At 38.3% G+C, this 19,393-nt stretch overlaps 1 protein-coding gene across 1 annotated transcript in view; it reads right to left on the reverse strand.

The window, feature by feature from the left end:
* The window catches only part of LOC130917147 (roundabout homolog 2-like), a 115,876-nt gene that overhangs the window by 9,910 nt on the left and 86,573 nt on the right, over positions 1-19,393 (reverse strand). The window contains exons 17-23 of the mRNA XM_057838251.1: positions 17,056-17,098; positions 14,070-14,206; positions 13,716-13,997; positions 11,764-11,899; positions 5,240-5,523; positions 5,022-5,138; positions 56-148 (exon numbers count right to left, since the gene is read on the reverse strand). Coding sequence (XP_057694234.1) covers positions 56-148; positions 5,022-5,138; positions 5,240-5,523; positions 11,764-11,899; positions 13,716-13,997; positions 14,070-14,206; positions 17,056-17,098 — 1,092 coding nt within the window. The remainder of the gene's footprint in view (positions 1-55; positions 149-5,021; positions 5,139-5,239; positions 5,524-11,763; positions 11,900-13,715; positions 13,998-14,069; positions 14,207-17,055; positions 17,099-19,393) is intronic.

Raw genomic sequence — 19,393 nt, forward strand, 5'->3', positions numbered from 1 at the left:
ACAATCACATTAAAAGTAGCCCAGCTGTTGTTTTGCTCTGTTTATAGCCACCTACCCGGTGTCGGCCATTTTGTGGCACCTCTCCGGTGGTCGTCAACGGCATGGGTTGCAAGGTCGGGGAGCGGAGGGGCCGGAGGAGGAGGCAGCTCTGCGGGATATAAAACACACAGTTTAGTTAGGGGTCATTCCAGAATTGGAGGAAATCCCACCATTCATATTTTAAATAATACACATACACAATACCAAAAACATTCATTTTCTGACAAAATTGACTTATTAAAATTGACCAGTGATACACTAGATTTGATACCAGACTGTTCTCCAAAAGAATGACTGGAAAGATTTTTGTTGTCTTTGCTTCTATTTTTTCATATTTTTAAGAAATAGCCTTGATTTAATCTCTCATTCTACCTCAAACAACAGTTATGCGTATGATGAGAATAAGGCAATATGCTTTAAATTTTTTGTCTTTACTTATTTTTACATGAGTTTTCCACTTATCAGAATTAGCATCTATCTAAACTAGTTCTACTTTGTCTCCAGAGAAAAAATACTAAGATTACAATGGATTTGCAGCCAATTTACTGTGATTATGGCAAGTATTGTAAATAACAAACAAATAATGTAACAGAAATATATCTGTAAACTGTGATATTCAAGCTTTTGATAGTTTATTACCTATTTTTGTTGAATATGTAGCATAAAATCAAAAAAAGGGACGTCTATTTTTGCATGAATTTTGGAGCTCAAATGTCCTCCAATTCTTGAATCAGTGGTGCAACTACAAGTTGAGCAGCGAATGCACCGCATAGGGGCATGAGCCGACAGCAGGCGCCGTCACAAGGAATCCCCCCGATCACTTCCGGTCCCAGACAAAATTACTCCCAGTCACGTTTTTTTTTTTTTTTAACTTACACCTTTAAATTATTCATTAGGAAAGTCTATAGATTGTTGCCAACAAGTTTGAAAACGTATTTTTGCCGACAGCAATGAGCAATCCCGTTTGGGTCCCGGGGATTGTGTGTAATGTAAGGCTGTGCGTGTGCCAGTAATTGGAGGAAGAGAGAGAGAGAGTTCACTGTTTCACTCAGGTTTGGTTTCTGAATTAGTAATACTAAGAAGTGTCGCAAGTTTGATTGTCTTGTGTGTTGTTAGATCCAGTTTGCCTCCGTCATAAGTGAGTTAATGAAGCCAGTTGTATTGTTTGTATTATTTGTTGATGAGACGTTACTACTTAGCACGCCGCGCTAAGCTAATTAGCAACAGTGGTGAAAGTGGGCCAGGACGGTCAAGAACGCAGTTCCGGTATAAGATTCAGGGCCAGAACGCAGTTCCGGTACACGGTGCTTTGATTCCAAAAATATGATGCCAACTGTCAATACGCTATGTAAAAAAAAATTAAAAAATTCTAAACTGCCACACATGCATTTAATCTCCAAGAAGAAAACAATCTACCAACATCAGATTTACATACACAAGTGTTACCAACAAGCATAATAAATTGCTTGTGTAGCGTAATCCGTTTCCACCGATATTTATTTTTTATTTTATTCCACGGACGGCATGGAGGTTTCCCCAGCTGCTGCAGTTATCTGAGTCTGACGATGATGAGTCACGTCAATGTGTTCAATTGGCTGACATACTGACATGTGATCAGCAGAGATAGCTCTGATTGGTTCAAATGTGCACGTTTTCTGGAACAGCAAAAAAAAAAAAAAAAATTGTTGAATTGATGCGACAAAAAAACGGCAATGCAACAGAAAATGGATCAAATCTTTAAGAGCAAGGAAAAGGTTGAAGAGGCTTATTTATCATATTTAGTTTTATTTGCTCTGATTGGGAGGTTCAGAACATCTTAGCTGTCAATGTACACTTTGGACTTATATTTGTTCATTTATGTTAGGCTACTTATTCATTTCCTTATGATTTAAAAAAGTCAATGTTTGCGCGATCTTCAAAATATATTCCATTTCACTTTGCATACTATAAGTCATTTGTACTTATTTTTCTGAATGTATGTTCCTTATATCTTTATAATAATAAAAAAAAGCAAAAGTAAATGTTTACATTAACTTTTTAACAATTTTAATATACATCCTATGTTCTTAAGTAGTTCAAATTGAGATTTGGCATTTAGTATGTGAGGAAATGAGGGAAAATAAAATTTAGGAGATGGAGGTTGGGGTTATTGCTGTTTTTGTTAACTTCTATTTTGCAAATCAGTGAAAAAAAACAATTTTCAACAAAAATCAGTTTTTGTATGTGTTATAGAAATAACTGTGCCAAAACTGTTGTCTTTGCATTTCAGTAGTTTTAGGAGGTTTGACCCCCACAAAAAATGAAAATACATAAATAAATAAATACAATTTCTGGCTCCGTGACGACCTTCACATCGGGGAGTTCCGGCAAGAAATTCTAGCCACTTTCACCCCTGGTTAGCAATCATGCTAATCAGTGTCTTAAGTGCCTTTTTGTATTGTGTTTTGGAGAAGCATATTAGCACTTGAGTTATTGTTAGATAGTAAAGTTGTATCATTTTGGTTTATAAAGACACCACACACATAAACCCATTCATAAAACAGCTTAAAGTCTCAGCACAAACTCCCATTCAAACTAAATTGTCAATACGTGAGTGTGCTTTCAAATTGGATTTTGATTGTATTTATGAACAACTTTTTGATAAAGAAAGATGATTTATTACAGTCTGCCTCCTCCTTATTCGATTTTGTTGTTTAGTTTGTTTAAAAAAAAATGATTCATTGACACAAATTATATCAGCGCTTTGCCCACAAGAAGAAAAAACAATCAATCAGCAGCACTTTTTGTTTGTTTTTTTCCATTTGAATGAACAGGACTTTTGTCTGATTTGTGTACCGAAATATTTTTGCTATGTTTTATACTCAGAACTTTTATTAAAGGGATCCTCTATTTTTAAGACAAGTAATTCTTAAAAGATAAATGTTAGTATGAGTTATAATATTTTGATATTAAAACCCCTCTTAATGTTTTTGTTTTAATAAAGTTTGTAAAATTATTTTAAGTGATAGGTCGCCATTCTTGTTACGTCGCAGTGCGTGACGTCACTGGTCCCGTTGCCGAAATTCCAGCGTGTCACTCGTTAGCTTTCCCAACATGTCGTCAGTTCTATCCTTCCTATTTGAACCAGATCTGAAAAGTGAAGAGCAGGACAGCACTGTCGGTCGTTCACAAGACGAGCTTCAGGGAAAAATGCGTGCAGCAAATACCTGATAAGACAAAAGTTGGGCAAAACTGGGGATGCGAGAGAGTCCTGTTGGGAACTCCAGTTGGGAGCGAGAGTGTATGCTGTCCGGTTTTATTAGCAGATATTCAAGGTAAGCATGTTGCGTTTTCAAACTTATCCCAATATAATTATGTAGATTGTTAGCATCCAGAGCTGTCGTGTGCTTTACATACAGTACAGGCCAAAGAGCACACCTTGTGTAATCCATGTCTTGTACACTGTAACGCGTGGTAGCTAGGATACGTGTATAAAAGTACCAAAAAGGGGAGAAGCTTCCACTATGGACATTTATTCACAAAAAATAATATTTCCACCTTGACCACTCTTCATTCAGGAGCTCAGCAGTAAGAAAACACGCGTTCCCTGGCGAACTCCAACATTGTTGTGAGGTCCACGTCAGAGTCACTGTCGTCACTGTAGCGTGCCATAGTGCTTTAAATATTTAGTATGATTTGGGGAAAACTCCCACGAAGAATCGTCAACATAAAAGACAGCAATAGTAATCCAAATCCGCGTTTATACTCACTCGAAGATCCAGGAATTAGAACGATCCCATGGCAATGTCGCAGCCTTCGTTTCCCTGAAATAGACTGATCCAAAAAGCCGCTGTGGGACCGACGAATCAAAAAAATGGACAGATCCGAAACCAATATTGCAGACGTGGTGGGACCGTCGGATCCAGAAAATAGACTGATCCCTTACTTGACTGAGGATCCGGGAAAAATGTTCGGGCGCCAGTTGTAACGCGTGGTGGGTAGGGTACGTGCATACAGGGTCCAAAAAGGGGAGAAGCTTCCACTTATGCACATTTATTCACTAAAAATAATAATTCCACCTTGACCACTCACTTCACTCCCCTTGTTTCCATTTGACTGGAAATTGCATCCAAAAGCAGCACATGGTGGCATTTTACTTTGCGAGTTTAGGCAGCAATAAGCAATTGTTTAACACGCTACACATTTGGAAAGATACCAATTACGTCATCACTGCGAGCCCGCAAACCATGGCGCCGACTAACGGTCAAAATATGGACTAAATATTATAAAATATTGCCATTGATTTAACATTTTGTGTTTCTAACAACATATTTTAGTACAAGAGAACAATTGTGGTTTATTAGAGCCTACATATTTTTAAGTTAAGCGGATCACTTTAAAAACTTTAACAAGATTTATGTACTTGAAATAGTACAGTTGTAGACTACAAGTCAGGAAGCTCTAATAAAATTTTATTTTTGAAGGTAATAGTCATCCATTTTGTCTTCATTGTTACTTACAACATGACTTAAACAACGTCAAGTGAAACTGTGAAGGTAATTGAAAAAAAAGTGTCATTTATCAGAATAAACGATTGTTTAATTAATCGTTTGATTGTTATAAAAATAAACATTAGTTGCAGCCGTATCACTAACATACTAAAAAAGCAGTTAAGATGCCACCAAAAATAAAAGTGTGTGTGTCTGCTGCTTAGGACCGGTTGGGACGTGGGTGAGCATTTTTCATTTCGCATACCCTAACAAGAATGGGTAGTTGCACCCATGTCTGGATTCTAGAATGAGCGTTCTTTGACTTTGTATTAGAGGGGTAAAAAAACTAAGAAGAAGCCCTAACTACATAAGACTCAATTAGATACATTGGCCTATATTTCAGTGTTATAGTGACGCCAAAGGACAAAATGTCAGACAGTTCATCATTAGAGAAGTTCATTTGTTTTAAAACAATGCTAAAGTACACAAAATGAAGACAAGTGTGCGTCATACCTGTCTGGCTGTGCGGCTCCCGTCTGAGCGCTGCGTCCTTAGGGGCTTTCTTCTTGGTCCTGCTTCTGTGTGACAGAGCTGCAGGGCCAAATTCGCCAAGCGCGCCAGGAGATTGTCCTGACAAGAAAGCGCGTTAAGCACCCCGGAGGATGGGAAGATCTTGAAAAATAAATGTGACGTGATCTTTTTGGTTCGCATGAGGCCCGATTCCGACTGACCTTTGTAGAGGCCGTCGCCCCTCAAGGTTTCCGCCCAACGACTGCCGCCATGGTGCGTCTCAACGGTCTTGGCCAACAGATCCGGGTTGGACTGGGAGAAGTGGGAGTGCTGACGGATTAACAGATCCGCGTGCCGAGGCTTCAGACTTTCACCAGGGTTCACCGCATCGCGCTGAGGGGAGGATGTGACTGAATGGGACGACTGGAAGGCGGCTGGGGGGTCATCCATTAGGTAAGTCCTGGCGGGCAGCGGGGGACACCAATCGTCATCTTCCTCCCCGGAGCTAAAGAAAAGATGCAAACCCAAAAGTGGTGAGGGCTGAATATTCAATGAAAAAACTGCTTGCTTGTTTTTGTGTTTTTGCTCATTCATTGAAGCAGCAACATTACAACGGCATTATGTTAATAATCAACTGGACTGTAATTTTTTTCACTGACTGGAATCATACAGAATTTCGACCCATAGCAGAGCAAAATTGAAGATGAGATCTTGTTCATGTCTCATTTAAATCTCTGAGAAATGAATCAGCAATAATCGAGACCAGAGTGGTTTTCTCAGTTTTCTCAAATTTGTTTCATGAGAAGTAAGTCTCATGGTGAGAATTACATGACAAGGTCTTGAGAATAGTTCTACTGGCACGATTTTTCAATAAAGTCTCACAGTTGTCTCCTTTCAAGATCTCATCAAGAGACAACTATGAGTACTTGTGTCCACCTCAAATGCGTCTCAATTTTATCTCCTTGGAGTCACGATCTCGGTAATGTCTCAGTAAAAGATATGGATGGATGAGCAAAGTATTTTATTTCTTCAACTTGCCTCAAAGCTGCTTCATTTACTGATCTCGCGGCGCAACCTTACATTGTGCCAGTCACAAATTTTTCTCAATTTGATCACCTTTCAGTCTGCAATTGCTCATTTTGGGTTTTCAAGATTCTTTCATTGTAAAAAAAGAGTTGTGTCTGCTCTGACATGTCCAGTCACGTCTTAATTCATCTCATGGCAAAATCCGAGAAAATATTATAATTGGTCAAATAATTAAATAACATCTGGTTCATCTGGGTTATCTTGTTCAATGTAAAAATTATCGATGTGACCGAAAATTTGGCGCCGAAAACTATCGATCGCTACAAATGCATTATCGGTTTTTGGTTTCGAAGACCGAAAGTTTACCACAAAACAGTGTGAAGAACCTTAATCCTCTTGTTTGATGACGTAATCAAAACAGGCAAAACTATTGGCTCACAGGCAACATGTCTGCGATTTGGAATTTTTTTTTTTTTTTTGTAAATATCAAAGAAATTCATAAATTATTAAATGAACCAAAATATAATCAATTTTCTTCATCGTTGTTACACGCTTTCTGAAGTTGCTTTCCATTGATGTGCCGCGTCACATCGAGCACAGAGCATCTGAGCCCGCGTGTGGCTCAGTGGGAGAGAAGTTGTTCCCCAACTCAGAGGTTGGGAGTTCAACCCTCTGTCCTGATGAATTCATCTAAGTATCCTTGAGCAAGGCACTGAACCCCATGTTGTTGCGTCACCAGCAGGTAGATGAGAATATAGTGTCAAGGTGCTGTATAAGTGTAACTCCATTTTTACTTAAGAGAATTTCTCTTCTCAAATATTGCTCAAATCCAGCTTTCTCAAATCAATCTCCTTTGTCTCAATGATGTATTTGCTCATTTTGACTCATCACTTGCTCCTAAGGGTACCCTTATGAGCACAAACTCAGAAACAAATAAGCAGATAATGAGATAAATTTAAGATGATAAAATTAGTCTCACGAGACGAGATTAAGCAACAGATGAGTAGATTTTTGCTATGGAGACCTACTGTTTTTTTTCCAAGTCCACCTTGTACTTATTTTCTGCTATACTGTATGTTGGAAATCTGGCTATAGCGATCGTTCATGAAGTTTGTTGCAAGGTTTGGCGAGTAAATGATCAAGTGATTAAGTGATCCCATGAGCTAATAAAACTTGTTAAATATTTGAATCACAAATTTGCATTACCACTTAAAGAAAGTCTTTAGCCCTTTGTCTGCGTCACATGAGTACCCCAATACAGAGCGCAACCTAGCATCAGTTTAGTGTTCTGTCCATCGGTCCAAACATGCAGGCTCACTCAGCAGGTTTGCACACAAGTACTTTGTCACACCTCTAACGTAATTGCCTTATGAAAAAGCTTCTTTATGGTCTGAAAATGTTAAGTAACTTTTCCTTTTAATGCCAACACCATTAAGGCACTTAGCGTGTGTCCTGTGGCCTTGGTGCAATAAAAATACTGTGCAACATTAATAATGTGCAAAATAAAGTAATTTTCTTTTATTCCTGTATCTATTAGCTGTTCATCTTTTCTCTTCGTTTGTACTTTTATATCTTGTTTTACTGTTCTTTCCCTTGAGATGTATGTCTGTACACAAGTGTGTGGGTATGTATGTACAGGGGTTGGACAAAATAATGGAAACACCTTAGAAAAATCAACAAAAACTCATTTAATATGGTGTATAGGTCTGCCTTTTGCGGCAATTACAGTCTCAATTCTCCAAGGTATTGATTCATACAACTTTTTATTATAATTAATTATTTGCAAAGAATTTTAGGCCATTCTTCAGTTAGAATACCCTCTAACTCTTTCAGGGACAATAGTGGTGGAAATCGATTTCTTAATTGAATCTCTAAAACTGACCATAAATGCTCACTAATGTTGAGGTCTGGGGATTGTGCCGACCATACAAGATGTTCAACTTCATTAGAATGTTCTTCATGCCATTCTTTAACAATTATATTCAATGATTATGGTGCCAAAGTGTGAGGTGTTTTTCCATATTTATTCCAACCTCTCTATTCCACATGGCCAAGTGGTCATGCAGGTGTCTATTGTATGTACAGTACTCTATTCTTTTAAAAAACGATGCACTGCACAGACAACTGCACATTTCAAATTCATTGTACCTGTGCAATGACAATAAAGACATTCTATTCTATTCTATTCTATTCTATTCTATTCTATTCTATTCTATTCTATTCTATAGGGAAGATAGGTAAAACCTATACTTGTTGTCAAGTAGACCGACTGGTAAGCACTGTGATGAAGAACACACATTTTCATATATAAGCTACCATACCATTGCCGAGCCTCAATTTTTACATGAGTGAGGACTAACTAAGTTGGCGATCTCCAAGCAACCTTTCTGTGCTTTAATTTCTACCTGGAGCACTTTAGTGACAAACATTTGCAATGCCAAGAGGCTCAATTAAATGATAGACATGTCAGCGCAAAACGTAGCCAGCTAATTCATGCTGTCATATTGCGGCTAATGCCATCAGTAAAGACACGGCACGGTCAGAGCGGCCCGGCCTTGCCGTTATGTCTGCGATCCAACCTGTCACAAGTGGTTACAGGAGATGCACAACACTCTGGAATACACAAAACGCCGCCTGCAGACACCACTGCATGTTCATTTGCTGAAGTCCCACTCACTCAAAAGTTGGATTGGTTGCTATTGTGTGTTTCTATAAAATACAATAGTGTTGAGGGCAATTTTCTTCATAAAAACATGTTCAACTCATTGGTTGCCATTGATGATGATACACAGATCATCTCCAAAAAAGATTTTTTTTGACAGTGACCACACAGTAAATTTGGTATATTACCACCTACAACCCTTAAACTAAGGAAGTAGATCAACAACATTCCCAGTGTTTTAACTGATTTGATGTCATTTCATAAATTACAACATAACTCATTGGCTGCCATTGATAGCGACAGATGCCCAAGCCATTCTTTTCCTCAATAGGGTTTAGGTCGAGTTATTATATATAAACTGTGTGTACTGTGTATATATTTTGCCATTTACTCTGACCTGACCCCAAAACGTAATTTCTTTGCTTGTTAACTCATCGGCTTCCATTAACGGCTATAAATGTACATTATTTGGATTGAGAGGGTTCGCAGCGAATGATTGCTGCCAGTTCAAATAGATTGCACGTCTTTTGCTGCCAATGGCTATGAATGAGTTAAAATTAAAATAAAACCATTTTGAACTTTTATGGAGTGAGTGGCTGAAACCTATTAACCGTCTGTCTGTCCGTCCATCCGTCCGCCCGCCCGTCCGTCCGTCCATCCATCCATCCATCCATCATCTACCGCTTAATCCGGGGTCGGGTCGTGGGGGGAGCAGCTTTAGCAGGGAAGCCCAGACTTCCTTCTCCCGAGCCACTTCAACCTACTTTGATCATTTTGTTTTTGTGTGCTCTGTTTTCTATCTGACTTTGTTAAACTTGCATACTGTTTGGCATGCTTCCTTTGCTGTACTTTTATTAAATACAATTGCTGTACTTTTATTAAATACAAAATTATTCGCTATTTCTGGTCTCTGAGGCTGTGAATGAGATCCACATAAACGACTTGCCATCAGACCCATGCTGCCCATAAGGCAATTTAAGCAACCGCCTAAGGGCGCACCAGCGTCCAAAAAGGCGTTAAGAAAAATATTCAAATAATATTTGATCAAAGCAGTATTCAAAAAATTATACAAAAAAAATAAAACAAAAGAACAACAAAACCGTTCATAATAAGTCTTTAAATAATAATGAAATCCTTTTTCTAGTGTGCCTTCTGCCCGTTTCACTTTTTCCTGTGATGCGATAATTTCACCACGGACCCTAGTCTCACCACCCAGCAGACCAGCGAGCTACCTGAAGGTGCTATTTTTAGCCTCCGCAGTTGAGCGACGTTACGGTGACAAGTCGACTTCACGAAAAGACAAAAACCCTTCGGGTCAGAAGAAAAAGAAAGAAGACAGCAAAGACGTGAAGAAAAACAGGTTCGTTGTGATTATTTTTTTCAACACTTTAAGCATGTAGACGCAACTGCAAGCTAGCGGTTATTTACATAGAGCTTATATGACTTAGTGCTAAAACAAAATTACACTGTATCATTAGCCAGGCTGTTGTTTTAGAAATATTTTCAGTATTCAGCCAGCTGTGGATTAGTTTCAGTTAAAATTACTCCCCCTCCAGTTTTAGAGAAATTTGGCCAAAGTGTATGGGAGACTAAAATTGTCTTGCTTATTTTCATGTGATGTGAACCACTTTTACCTTGTGTGAAATTGTGCTTTTCAAATAAATATGCCTTGCCTAAAAGTGCCAAGGTTTATTAAATAAATACACCATTAAATAGGGAATTAATCATTTCAAAGTTCTGTGGTATTGGGGACTAAAAGTGCCACAGATTTAAATGCAAACATTTGTTATCAAATGTGCCATTAATTCATTAAAATGGCAATCACATTCATGCAAAAACATATTCAATTTATTAATTTTTTTGCTATCATATATTATTTAATTCATTATTATTGGATAGTTCTGGGTAGTTGCCGTGCTTCAAGAATTTATTTTCTTTTAACTACGCCCATCAAAGATAGTGGCCAGATCCAATAGACACGTACAGTAGGCTGCAAGAATTTAGGCACTATTATGGTTATGTCATGCTGGTTTCACAATCAACAGCTATTTGACTAATACAATGTAACATTCCACTTTCTTCTCTTTATAGATGCTCATCTGAAATATTTTCTTTCTACCTCTTTACATCCTGGGCCATCTTTTACAGCGAACTTATCCACATCAGCACCAAGTCCAAGCCCACCAAGTCCAGGAAAGAAGTGCACCTTCCAAAACAAGTGTCATATGAAAGTGCAATAGATGCTTTTGCATCAGTGAAGACAAGGTGAGTAAGGTTATAAGTCAAGGTGGAGAAAAAAAAGTTGCCTTTTAAAGTGTTCTGTGTGTCTTTATATAGGTTTGTGTGTGTGGGCGTTAATCATATTGTAATAACAATTGTAATTTATTTAATGCATTTGTTTTTGAAGTGTTTTCATTGGTGCTTTTGAATAGTTATTAGAGCATTTTTCTTTTAATTTCTGCACTTGTTCGTTGTCTTTTTTAATGTAATAAATTACAAAGAGATAACGTGCTTTTTCAGTGTGAGTGTTTAAATATATGTGGTAAAAATGGGGGGTGGGCGCCAATAAATATGTTGCCTAGGGCACCAAGTTGGTCAGGAACGGCCCTGCTTGCCATTCATCACAGAAATTAAAGTAAAAGTGTCAAACTAATTTTTGTTGCTGGCCACAACATTGTTTTGGATAGCTACATAAAGCCATTATTACTAAAAATAAATAAATAAATAAATGAAATAAAAACATCTTATTACTGGATATTTACACAACAAATAGATTAATTTTCAAATTTTATTTGATTAAATAATTGTTATTTCAACTGTTGCTGTTAGCTCAATGTTTTTAAAAGGGATAACAGGCCGCAAAAAAAAAAAAGAAAAAATGTGGCGGGCCGTATCCAGCTGCTGGCCCTTGAGTTCAACATATATAGATTAAATGCAATTCCATTTATTGTTATTATAGGTTAGTGAGATGTTCCATTATTAATATGGGGAACAATGATTTGAAACAAAGGCGCAACAACAAACGCAACAATTGCAGAAGATTGAGTGCCGTCTTACCTGCGTCGCTCCTCGCTATCCACATCAGAGGCCCGACCGTCCTTGTTTGCAGGAAGAGGAAGAGACAGAACGTCCACCCAGGTGAGGGGAGCCGGCGTGCACACCGACCCAGTGGATCTCTGCTTGACCAGTTTATCTATTGAGAGTACATGGGAAATCACGATAACATGCTTCAGTGCTCAGTCTGTCAGAGCATGAAGGACATGCTTCTCACTGCAACTTTTTTTCAACCGTCAAGGACCTTTAAAGTGTTCTTTTGGAGACATGCTTATTCAACAGTACTTGTGCTATAACAGAGCATCATTAGCTGATGTCACAGAAACATGAATTCCAACTTTGGAAGGACAATAAGTTCTTAACTTATTTCATAGTGCTTTAGTGAGCAATCCGGGTTTGTCATGCATGCAACAAAAACCTCTTGCTGACTTTTGAGTACACGCATCTAGGCGGAAGTGTGTGCGACGTAATTTTCCGACTAAATGGCACACCAGTAGGCAATTATGGATCCCGCTCGACCCTTTGTGGGTAGAGAGTGAGTCCTGGTTTTTTGAAGTGACAGTGTATGGATAGATTTTGATTCCATTGTGCTTGATTAATCTATATATTAATTAGGGCTGCAGCTATCGAATATTTTAGTAATCGAGTAATCGACTGAAAATTCTATCGATTAATCGAGTAATCGGATAAAACAAATATAATTTTAGGTGAAGAGCAATTATAAATATACATGAGAAAACAAGGCATTTCATCTAATCTTAAACCATTTTCAGTCAATCAATGTCTTTATTTTCGATGTATATTGTTGAAAACAGCCAACAATTGCATCTCAGATGTAACTAGAATTAAAAAAAAAAAAAAAAAAAAAAGACTAATTCACTGCTTTCACTCAAAAAACTTTTAGATCAAAGTTAGGATTTTTTCCCACATGTTTCAATTGAATTTCTATTTGTGTCAGTCGAGGCATTTTTAAGTTCTAGTTAAGTTTTAAGTCTAAACTGTAAGTCCTGATAGGATTTTGAGTTTTTGCAGTGTTCAAAATAAATGTATGATACAGGCTGTATTGGAGCACATTAGGGACCAGTGCTACTTGGTGTTTTATCCAGCAATGACTACTGAGCTAAAATTGATTGTTAGCATTATTAAGTTTTTATTTTACACCCTCAACACTTGACAACGCTGTTATGTTAAAGCCTGTATGTAAGACACGTTAGCCACGCATTGACAGTGGTCATAATTAATAGAAACCTAGCCCTCCGCAGGGCTAACGTTACGTGAGCTAGTGACAGTAACGTTAATCTTATTTATTAGCGCTTAGCGCTCTTTATTAGCGCTTAGCGCTCTACTGCTTTAAGATGGCAGCTGTTTACTAACGTTGCGCAGACGCGGCCGAGTCTGTCATTTTGCATCTAGTTCAACATACATGTGATCTCAATGAGACTCATCAGACGCTACCTGATACAAATGTAGCATCGTGCGGGCTAGTATTTAGCAACGTCGGCGTCATTTGTAGCGGCTGTCGGCTGCAGTAAGTTTTTTATTTTTATTTATTTTTTGCTTCTTCCTCTACACACGTAACATCAGCGCGTTGTCCCGCATTAAAAGTAGTCCGAGCAAAGCGTGATGCTTAGAGCTGTAAAAATAAATGATTACTCGAGGTGAATAAAATTACTAGGATCAGTTTTTAAACTCGAGTTACTCGAGTTGGCCGAGTATTCGTTTCAGCTCTAATATTAATACAGATTTGTTTATTGCTACAACTTATTTATACATTTATACACGATATTGGTAAAGACTTGCAAGAATGGAGTGCATTGTGAGTAAAGGCAATGTATGGATATATCATTGTTTTGCTTCTAAACTCTTATTGGAGTGTTCTGTTGGTTGCTATGGCAGCTTACATGAAACCAATACATTTTGCATCATTGTTAAGCACCAAACAGCAATCAATTCACCGTTGCTCTTCTTGGAGTAGTGCAGCTTGGCGTATTCAGAGGTGGAGTGTCCAGACTGCATGGTCCACTGGTCCAGGTCCTGCTCAAGAGCCACCAAGCCACTGTTGGACAGTGTTGGGCTGCTACTGTATGGGTCAGGCCCTTGCTTATAAGAGGCGCTAGAGTAGGTGTCGTAGTAGCTTAGCAGGTCTTCTTCAGTCGCCGCATTGACAGTGCTGTAAATGGGACTGTCGTTGGACGCCATGTCGTGCTTCTCTGAGTGGTAGTTGGCCATACCGACAGCTGTGTGGAAAAGTTGAATATTATACACAAAAACAAAAACAAAAAAACACATCCGCTATCATGATCTCTTACCATTGTAAAATTTCTCAGAGTCAAGTTTGCCAGAGCAGCAGTTGATAGAATCTTTGCTGTTGTGCATCAGGTTGGGAGTGGGCCATGAGTCGGCCAGCCAGGGGAAGTTGCCCATGTTTGAGCCTAGCATGCCAGGCCTGGCCCAAAAAAATATAATAATGAACTTATTCACTTATTCATTGTTGATATTATAAAGTCTGCCACAATTCGTTTCAGGATGTGTATACTGTACATTTAACACAAATCAGTTCCATTTCACCCAAAGCAATTTAAGCTTTTTTGGTTTTAATTTTAGCAATAAAAAACAACAACAACAACTTTTCAGACATTTGAATGAAAAAGAGGTGACTAAGAGGTGACCTATTTGATCGGCGTTTGCATTTTGATTGATTTGATTGGATCATGGCTTAACCAGTCATAGCATCGAACCAGATTAATATTCACTGCATTTAAAAAAAAAGCTACTGAAGTAGAGGCTTTGTAATGATTTCATATTGATTTATTGCATTTTTTCGTGTACGTGCCGTGAGCATGTCAGCCTCTCAGATCAGAGAAATAGGGTTCGAACCCGGATTCAGGCATTCCTATGTAGAGGTTGCATGTTCTTCCCATGGCTGCGTGGGATTTCTTCAGGTACTCCCACGTCCCAAAAACATGCCTAATGGGCTGATTGAAAACTCCAAATTGTCTGTAGCTTTGCATCTTAGCGTGAATGGCTGTTTGTCTATATGTGCCCTGTGATTTCTGGCATAGGCTCCAGCACCCCTGCAACCCTCTTAAGGATGAGCGGATCGGAAGATGAATGAATGAATCGTCGCAATTGCACAGCAGTATTTGTTCCCAAAAAGCTACCATCCTTTTATTTAACGTCTGGATTGATTTTCGTGGATTAATGAATCAAACAATATTTTGTGTTTAAAAATGTTTCTCTTTTCACACTTGTTACTGTAAATGGTGTTTTCCCAAACTGTCTTGTTGTTTACATCAAAATTCTCTTCAGAACACGTCTTTATATGTTGCATTTATTTCATTTTATGCCAATTTAGTTTAGTTTGCACATTTAAAGACAGGAATGTTGTGTAATGCAGCACTGCACGTTGTAAAATGCACACATTTGCAAAATAAACATTAGGTCAACAATTATAATCCATTTGCTCCAAATATTTTTTTCCATTTTTTTATTACACATAGGCCTAAATCAGGATACTGTATAATATAATAAGATACTTGTCCTGAACAACGTGTCTTTGGATCTGTATTATGATACCAGTGTTATCATATACTGCCTTTCGGCCAACTTTTCTTTCCTCAATAAATGGCACAGTGTCCTCCATTTTGGTGTTGTGGAAATGGCCACTCTAGGTGGTCCTGACCTTTTTTTCACCGCAGACTGATTTCATATACAGTGGTACCTCCACATACGAAGTTAATTCGTTCCAGGACCTTGTTTGTAAATCGTAAATTATCATATGTCGAGCAGGATTTTCCCATAAGAATACGTTATAATTCCATTAATTCGTTCCACAGCCTGAAAACAGATTTTGTGTTGTTACAGAGCTGGCTGTGGGGGCGTTCCCGACATCGCACCTTCAGCTAATGCTCTCATCAATTCTCCTCATCAACAATTGTATAAAGACGCAGGAGATCCAAGAGAAGAGTGCCAAGATATTATCTTGCTGGTCACCATTTGACACCGTGAACTTTCGAGTCGCCATTGCATTTTTGTCATTTCGCCCCTGCCTTGGGTTTGAATCGTCTGCCACTTTCGTTTTGTATTCCTCTACCCTGTGCAGGTATTTGATTGTATTTTTAAATGTTTATTGCCTTCTGCCTACCTCGCGTTGATCTCGTCGATGTTCTGTCCCTTTTTTCTGCGATCGTGGGTTTTTGTTTTGTATTTAATAAACCCTTGAACGCATCCCTCGGTTGTTTATTGTCTGTTTTGAGGTCCAACTTTGTTTCCGCGTCCGCGGACCCTGACAGTGGCGGTTGCGTTTTGCGTGCTGTACCTGAACTCACCGCGTGGCTGACGTGACAGAGTGAGAAGAGTGTGGTAGAGTTTTTACTTTTTCGTTCAATGTTCTGTTGTTGTTGGCGTCAATTGTGGCAGACAGTTGGCATGCTGTGTTGCACAAGTTCTGAAATAAATGATTAAAAACCAATCATAACCGTCACCTTAACTTATAAAGACAGGCGAACGGAGGTCAGAGGACGACCGTCGCGATCGTAGACATTCTACGGCTGTATTGTCGAGACAGTTTACGGATGTGCACACCACGCTCATGTTTTTCTATCATTTCCATCTTCATTTCAATGGTAAGCATCACCTTTTTCCTTTTTTCACCATCTGCACTAACCTTCTTGGAACCCGTGCCTTACAACAAAATTCACCATGCATCCTTCTTGCGGGAAAACAAAGAAACTGTGGCAATGTCATAACTCGTCGTATTTCGTGCATGTTGTCGGGTGTAGAAACAAATGGCAAGTAAAAGTTTATGTCAAATGTCAAAAAGATCGTGTGTAGAAACAGTTGAATGTCCAGCTACCTATCTCGACATACAATCGTCGGCCCATAGATTTGCAAGGGATTTAGCATATTTATGGATAATGTTTTTCTAAAGGTATTTTTTTAAGGTGATATGTGCTAATTAAGTCAGATTTTTGTCGTCTTTAGCCAAACTAATGTGCGCATCACTTTCATCAGTATACAGAAAAATAACACATTGTCCATTTTGTTTAAAGGTTCCGTGATAGGAATGTAACTAGTGGTTAAAATGGCATTTTTTTTCACTTGTTAAATCTTTTATAATTAATTATTCCTAATTAACACGGTAAAAGTCAGACCCCTAATATAAATGTTATTTATTCTTAATCAATCTAATTAAATAAATTCAAGTTTACCGCTGAATGTTTGTAATGATATCCACCTGACAACAAGAAAATGCAATCATAATCAGAATAAAAATCTCAAAGCATAAATTTTTACCCTCCATTGATGATTCCAGATCCTTCCCCATGAGCAAAGCCAACTAAAGGATGACAAAAAAATAAAAATACATTAAATTTGGAGCTCTTGTAAATGTTCGAGAGACAATATCAAGTTATACCTGTAATATAATACAATAGAATCCACAGACATTGCTCCAACAAAAACAATCATGAAGAAAAAAAACAATTGGTTTAGTCTTTCTTGGAGTTCACGGAAGCATCCAAATAGATCAAAAGTCAAAATCTCTTACTTTATCAAAGAGATGAGTTCATGACATGTACCCACAGGACATATTCTAGATTAAAGTTGTCGCAGGTTGCTTGAGTATTGTTCCTTGCTACCTCGTGGAGACAAAAACCCTTGAATATACCGACAATTACGTGAAGCCATCAGAGCACTTTCCCACCAGATGTTTTGAGGAAAATTCATCAAACTGCCTTTTTTCATTGTCTTTTTGGATTTTTCAGAAGTGACACCTGCAGTCAGGATAATCCTTTTTACTTTGAACGACGCCCTCTACCTCAAAATGAAAAGTGTCACATTTCAGAGGTTCACATTGAGTTCACTGTGGTTGGATTAACACGTTCACACGTTTGCGCTCAAGTGTCACGGATGGGATAAACAGTACGTCATGGTATTGTAATTATGAAAAGAAATCTGATAACTTCAGATCTGAATCAGGGCTCTTCTAAACATGAATACAGACTTGGTATGTACCACATATCTGAACCACAAATGCAGCAGAACAAACAGATTGAATGCACTGAAACACCTCAAGGAATACTTGGCTGTCCGAGTCCCACCTTCAGGGCCAAGATTAACTCGATGGCTGCCATTGACGGCGCACCCAGTAATAATGGAGTGGAGGTCTAGCACGGTGAATGGCAATTAAACACAAGCATTCACTGCCAATCCATCCAATTCAAATAAATTGGACATCTATAGTAGACAATGAGGTAAAACACGTTAGTGTGGCAGGCCAAATTGTTCAGAAGAAAAGGCAGAGATTCTATTTATATTTATAAATTGTAATGTACTCAACCCATTGTAAGGTAATTGACTACGATAATTTAAAAAAAGGTAACCTTAATGTATAATTAATAATGAATGCAAATGGAGAAATTTTGTGAGAATGCTTTCCTGCTGCCTGTGACACGAAAAAGCATAATTATTTCATAATACACGCAGTATTTTATGCTCCTGAATAAAATGGACCGCTTGGATGTGTGTGGAAGCGATCGCTATATTTATTTAGTTTTTTTAATCCCGCGCCATGAAAATGAGTGACTTCCGGCAACAGTCTCGAGTTGAGAAAGAGGGCGCTGTGACGTGTACGGAGGAAGGAGTCCTCTTCACTATACAGCCGTACTGTTGAATGAGAAGGACGAAGGATTCAGCTGATTTTGCGGATTAATACGTTTATTTTTCACGCAACGCCAGCCAATCGGCTGCAGAAAAATCTTGCTGTATGAGGGAGCGGCGTGTGCGCCTTTTTTGGAGTTTCAAAAGGTTCCCATTCACCGGTGGATATTGGCCAAAACAAGTCCTACTACTGTGGGACCATGGGATTTACGAGGAAGTGAGTAAACATCGTGTTTTGTATTATGTCAAATACTGGGATCATTTTAATACGGAGATGAGGCAAAATAATAGGGTTTCCTTATTTGTAAAACCGATTCTGTTGTGTTTACAGACGCATGCAATTTTTATGTTGTGACCAGTGGATGGCGCTGTAGGAGTTTATAAGCATAATGCGAAGAAGAAGAGATGAGAGCGTCAGGCTAGGATGCTATGTGATGTGATGCTATGTTTTCACTGCTACGAGTTAATTAAAAAAGTAATTGAATGCTTCATATGGCTGCTTCTTTCTAAATACACAACACAGCAAATTCCAAAACAAAAATTCTTTTAATACTGTTGATTTTACCGGAGGCGAGAACTGAAGTATGAGAACCGGGTCCCATCGATGCTCAATGCTCGATGCTCAACCCTACCCACGGGTTTCACAGGTGCATTAACCAAACCCTCTGGATTTCATGATAAAGGTTTTTTTTTTTTTTTTTAACGAATTCAAAATCTAACAAGCTTACGGTACATCGAAGAGAACACTTGTTCAAATTTCTAATTTTCTACTAATAATTTTGCCTTTTGCTGTTTATTTTCACATTGGTAAGTTAAATAAAACTCATTTCATTTCACACGGTTCCTTTTGTTTTCTCATATTATTGTCACATCCTTGCATCACATACTATCTTCATGACGCATTTTTTTTTTTTTTAATTATCTACGCAATTCAGGCTGCTTGTAGGTCTGCTATACATCCTCATACCGAGTG

Source organism: Corythoichthys intestinalis, chromosome 6 (genome assembly GCF_030265065.1).
Source record: "Corythoichthys intestinalis isolate RoL2023-P3 chromosome 6, ASM3026506v1, whole genome shotgun sequence".
NCBI lineage: Eukaryota > Metazoa > Chordata > Actinopteri > Syngnathiformes > Syngnathidae > Corythoichthys > Corythoichthys intestinalis.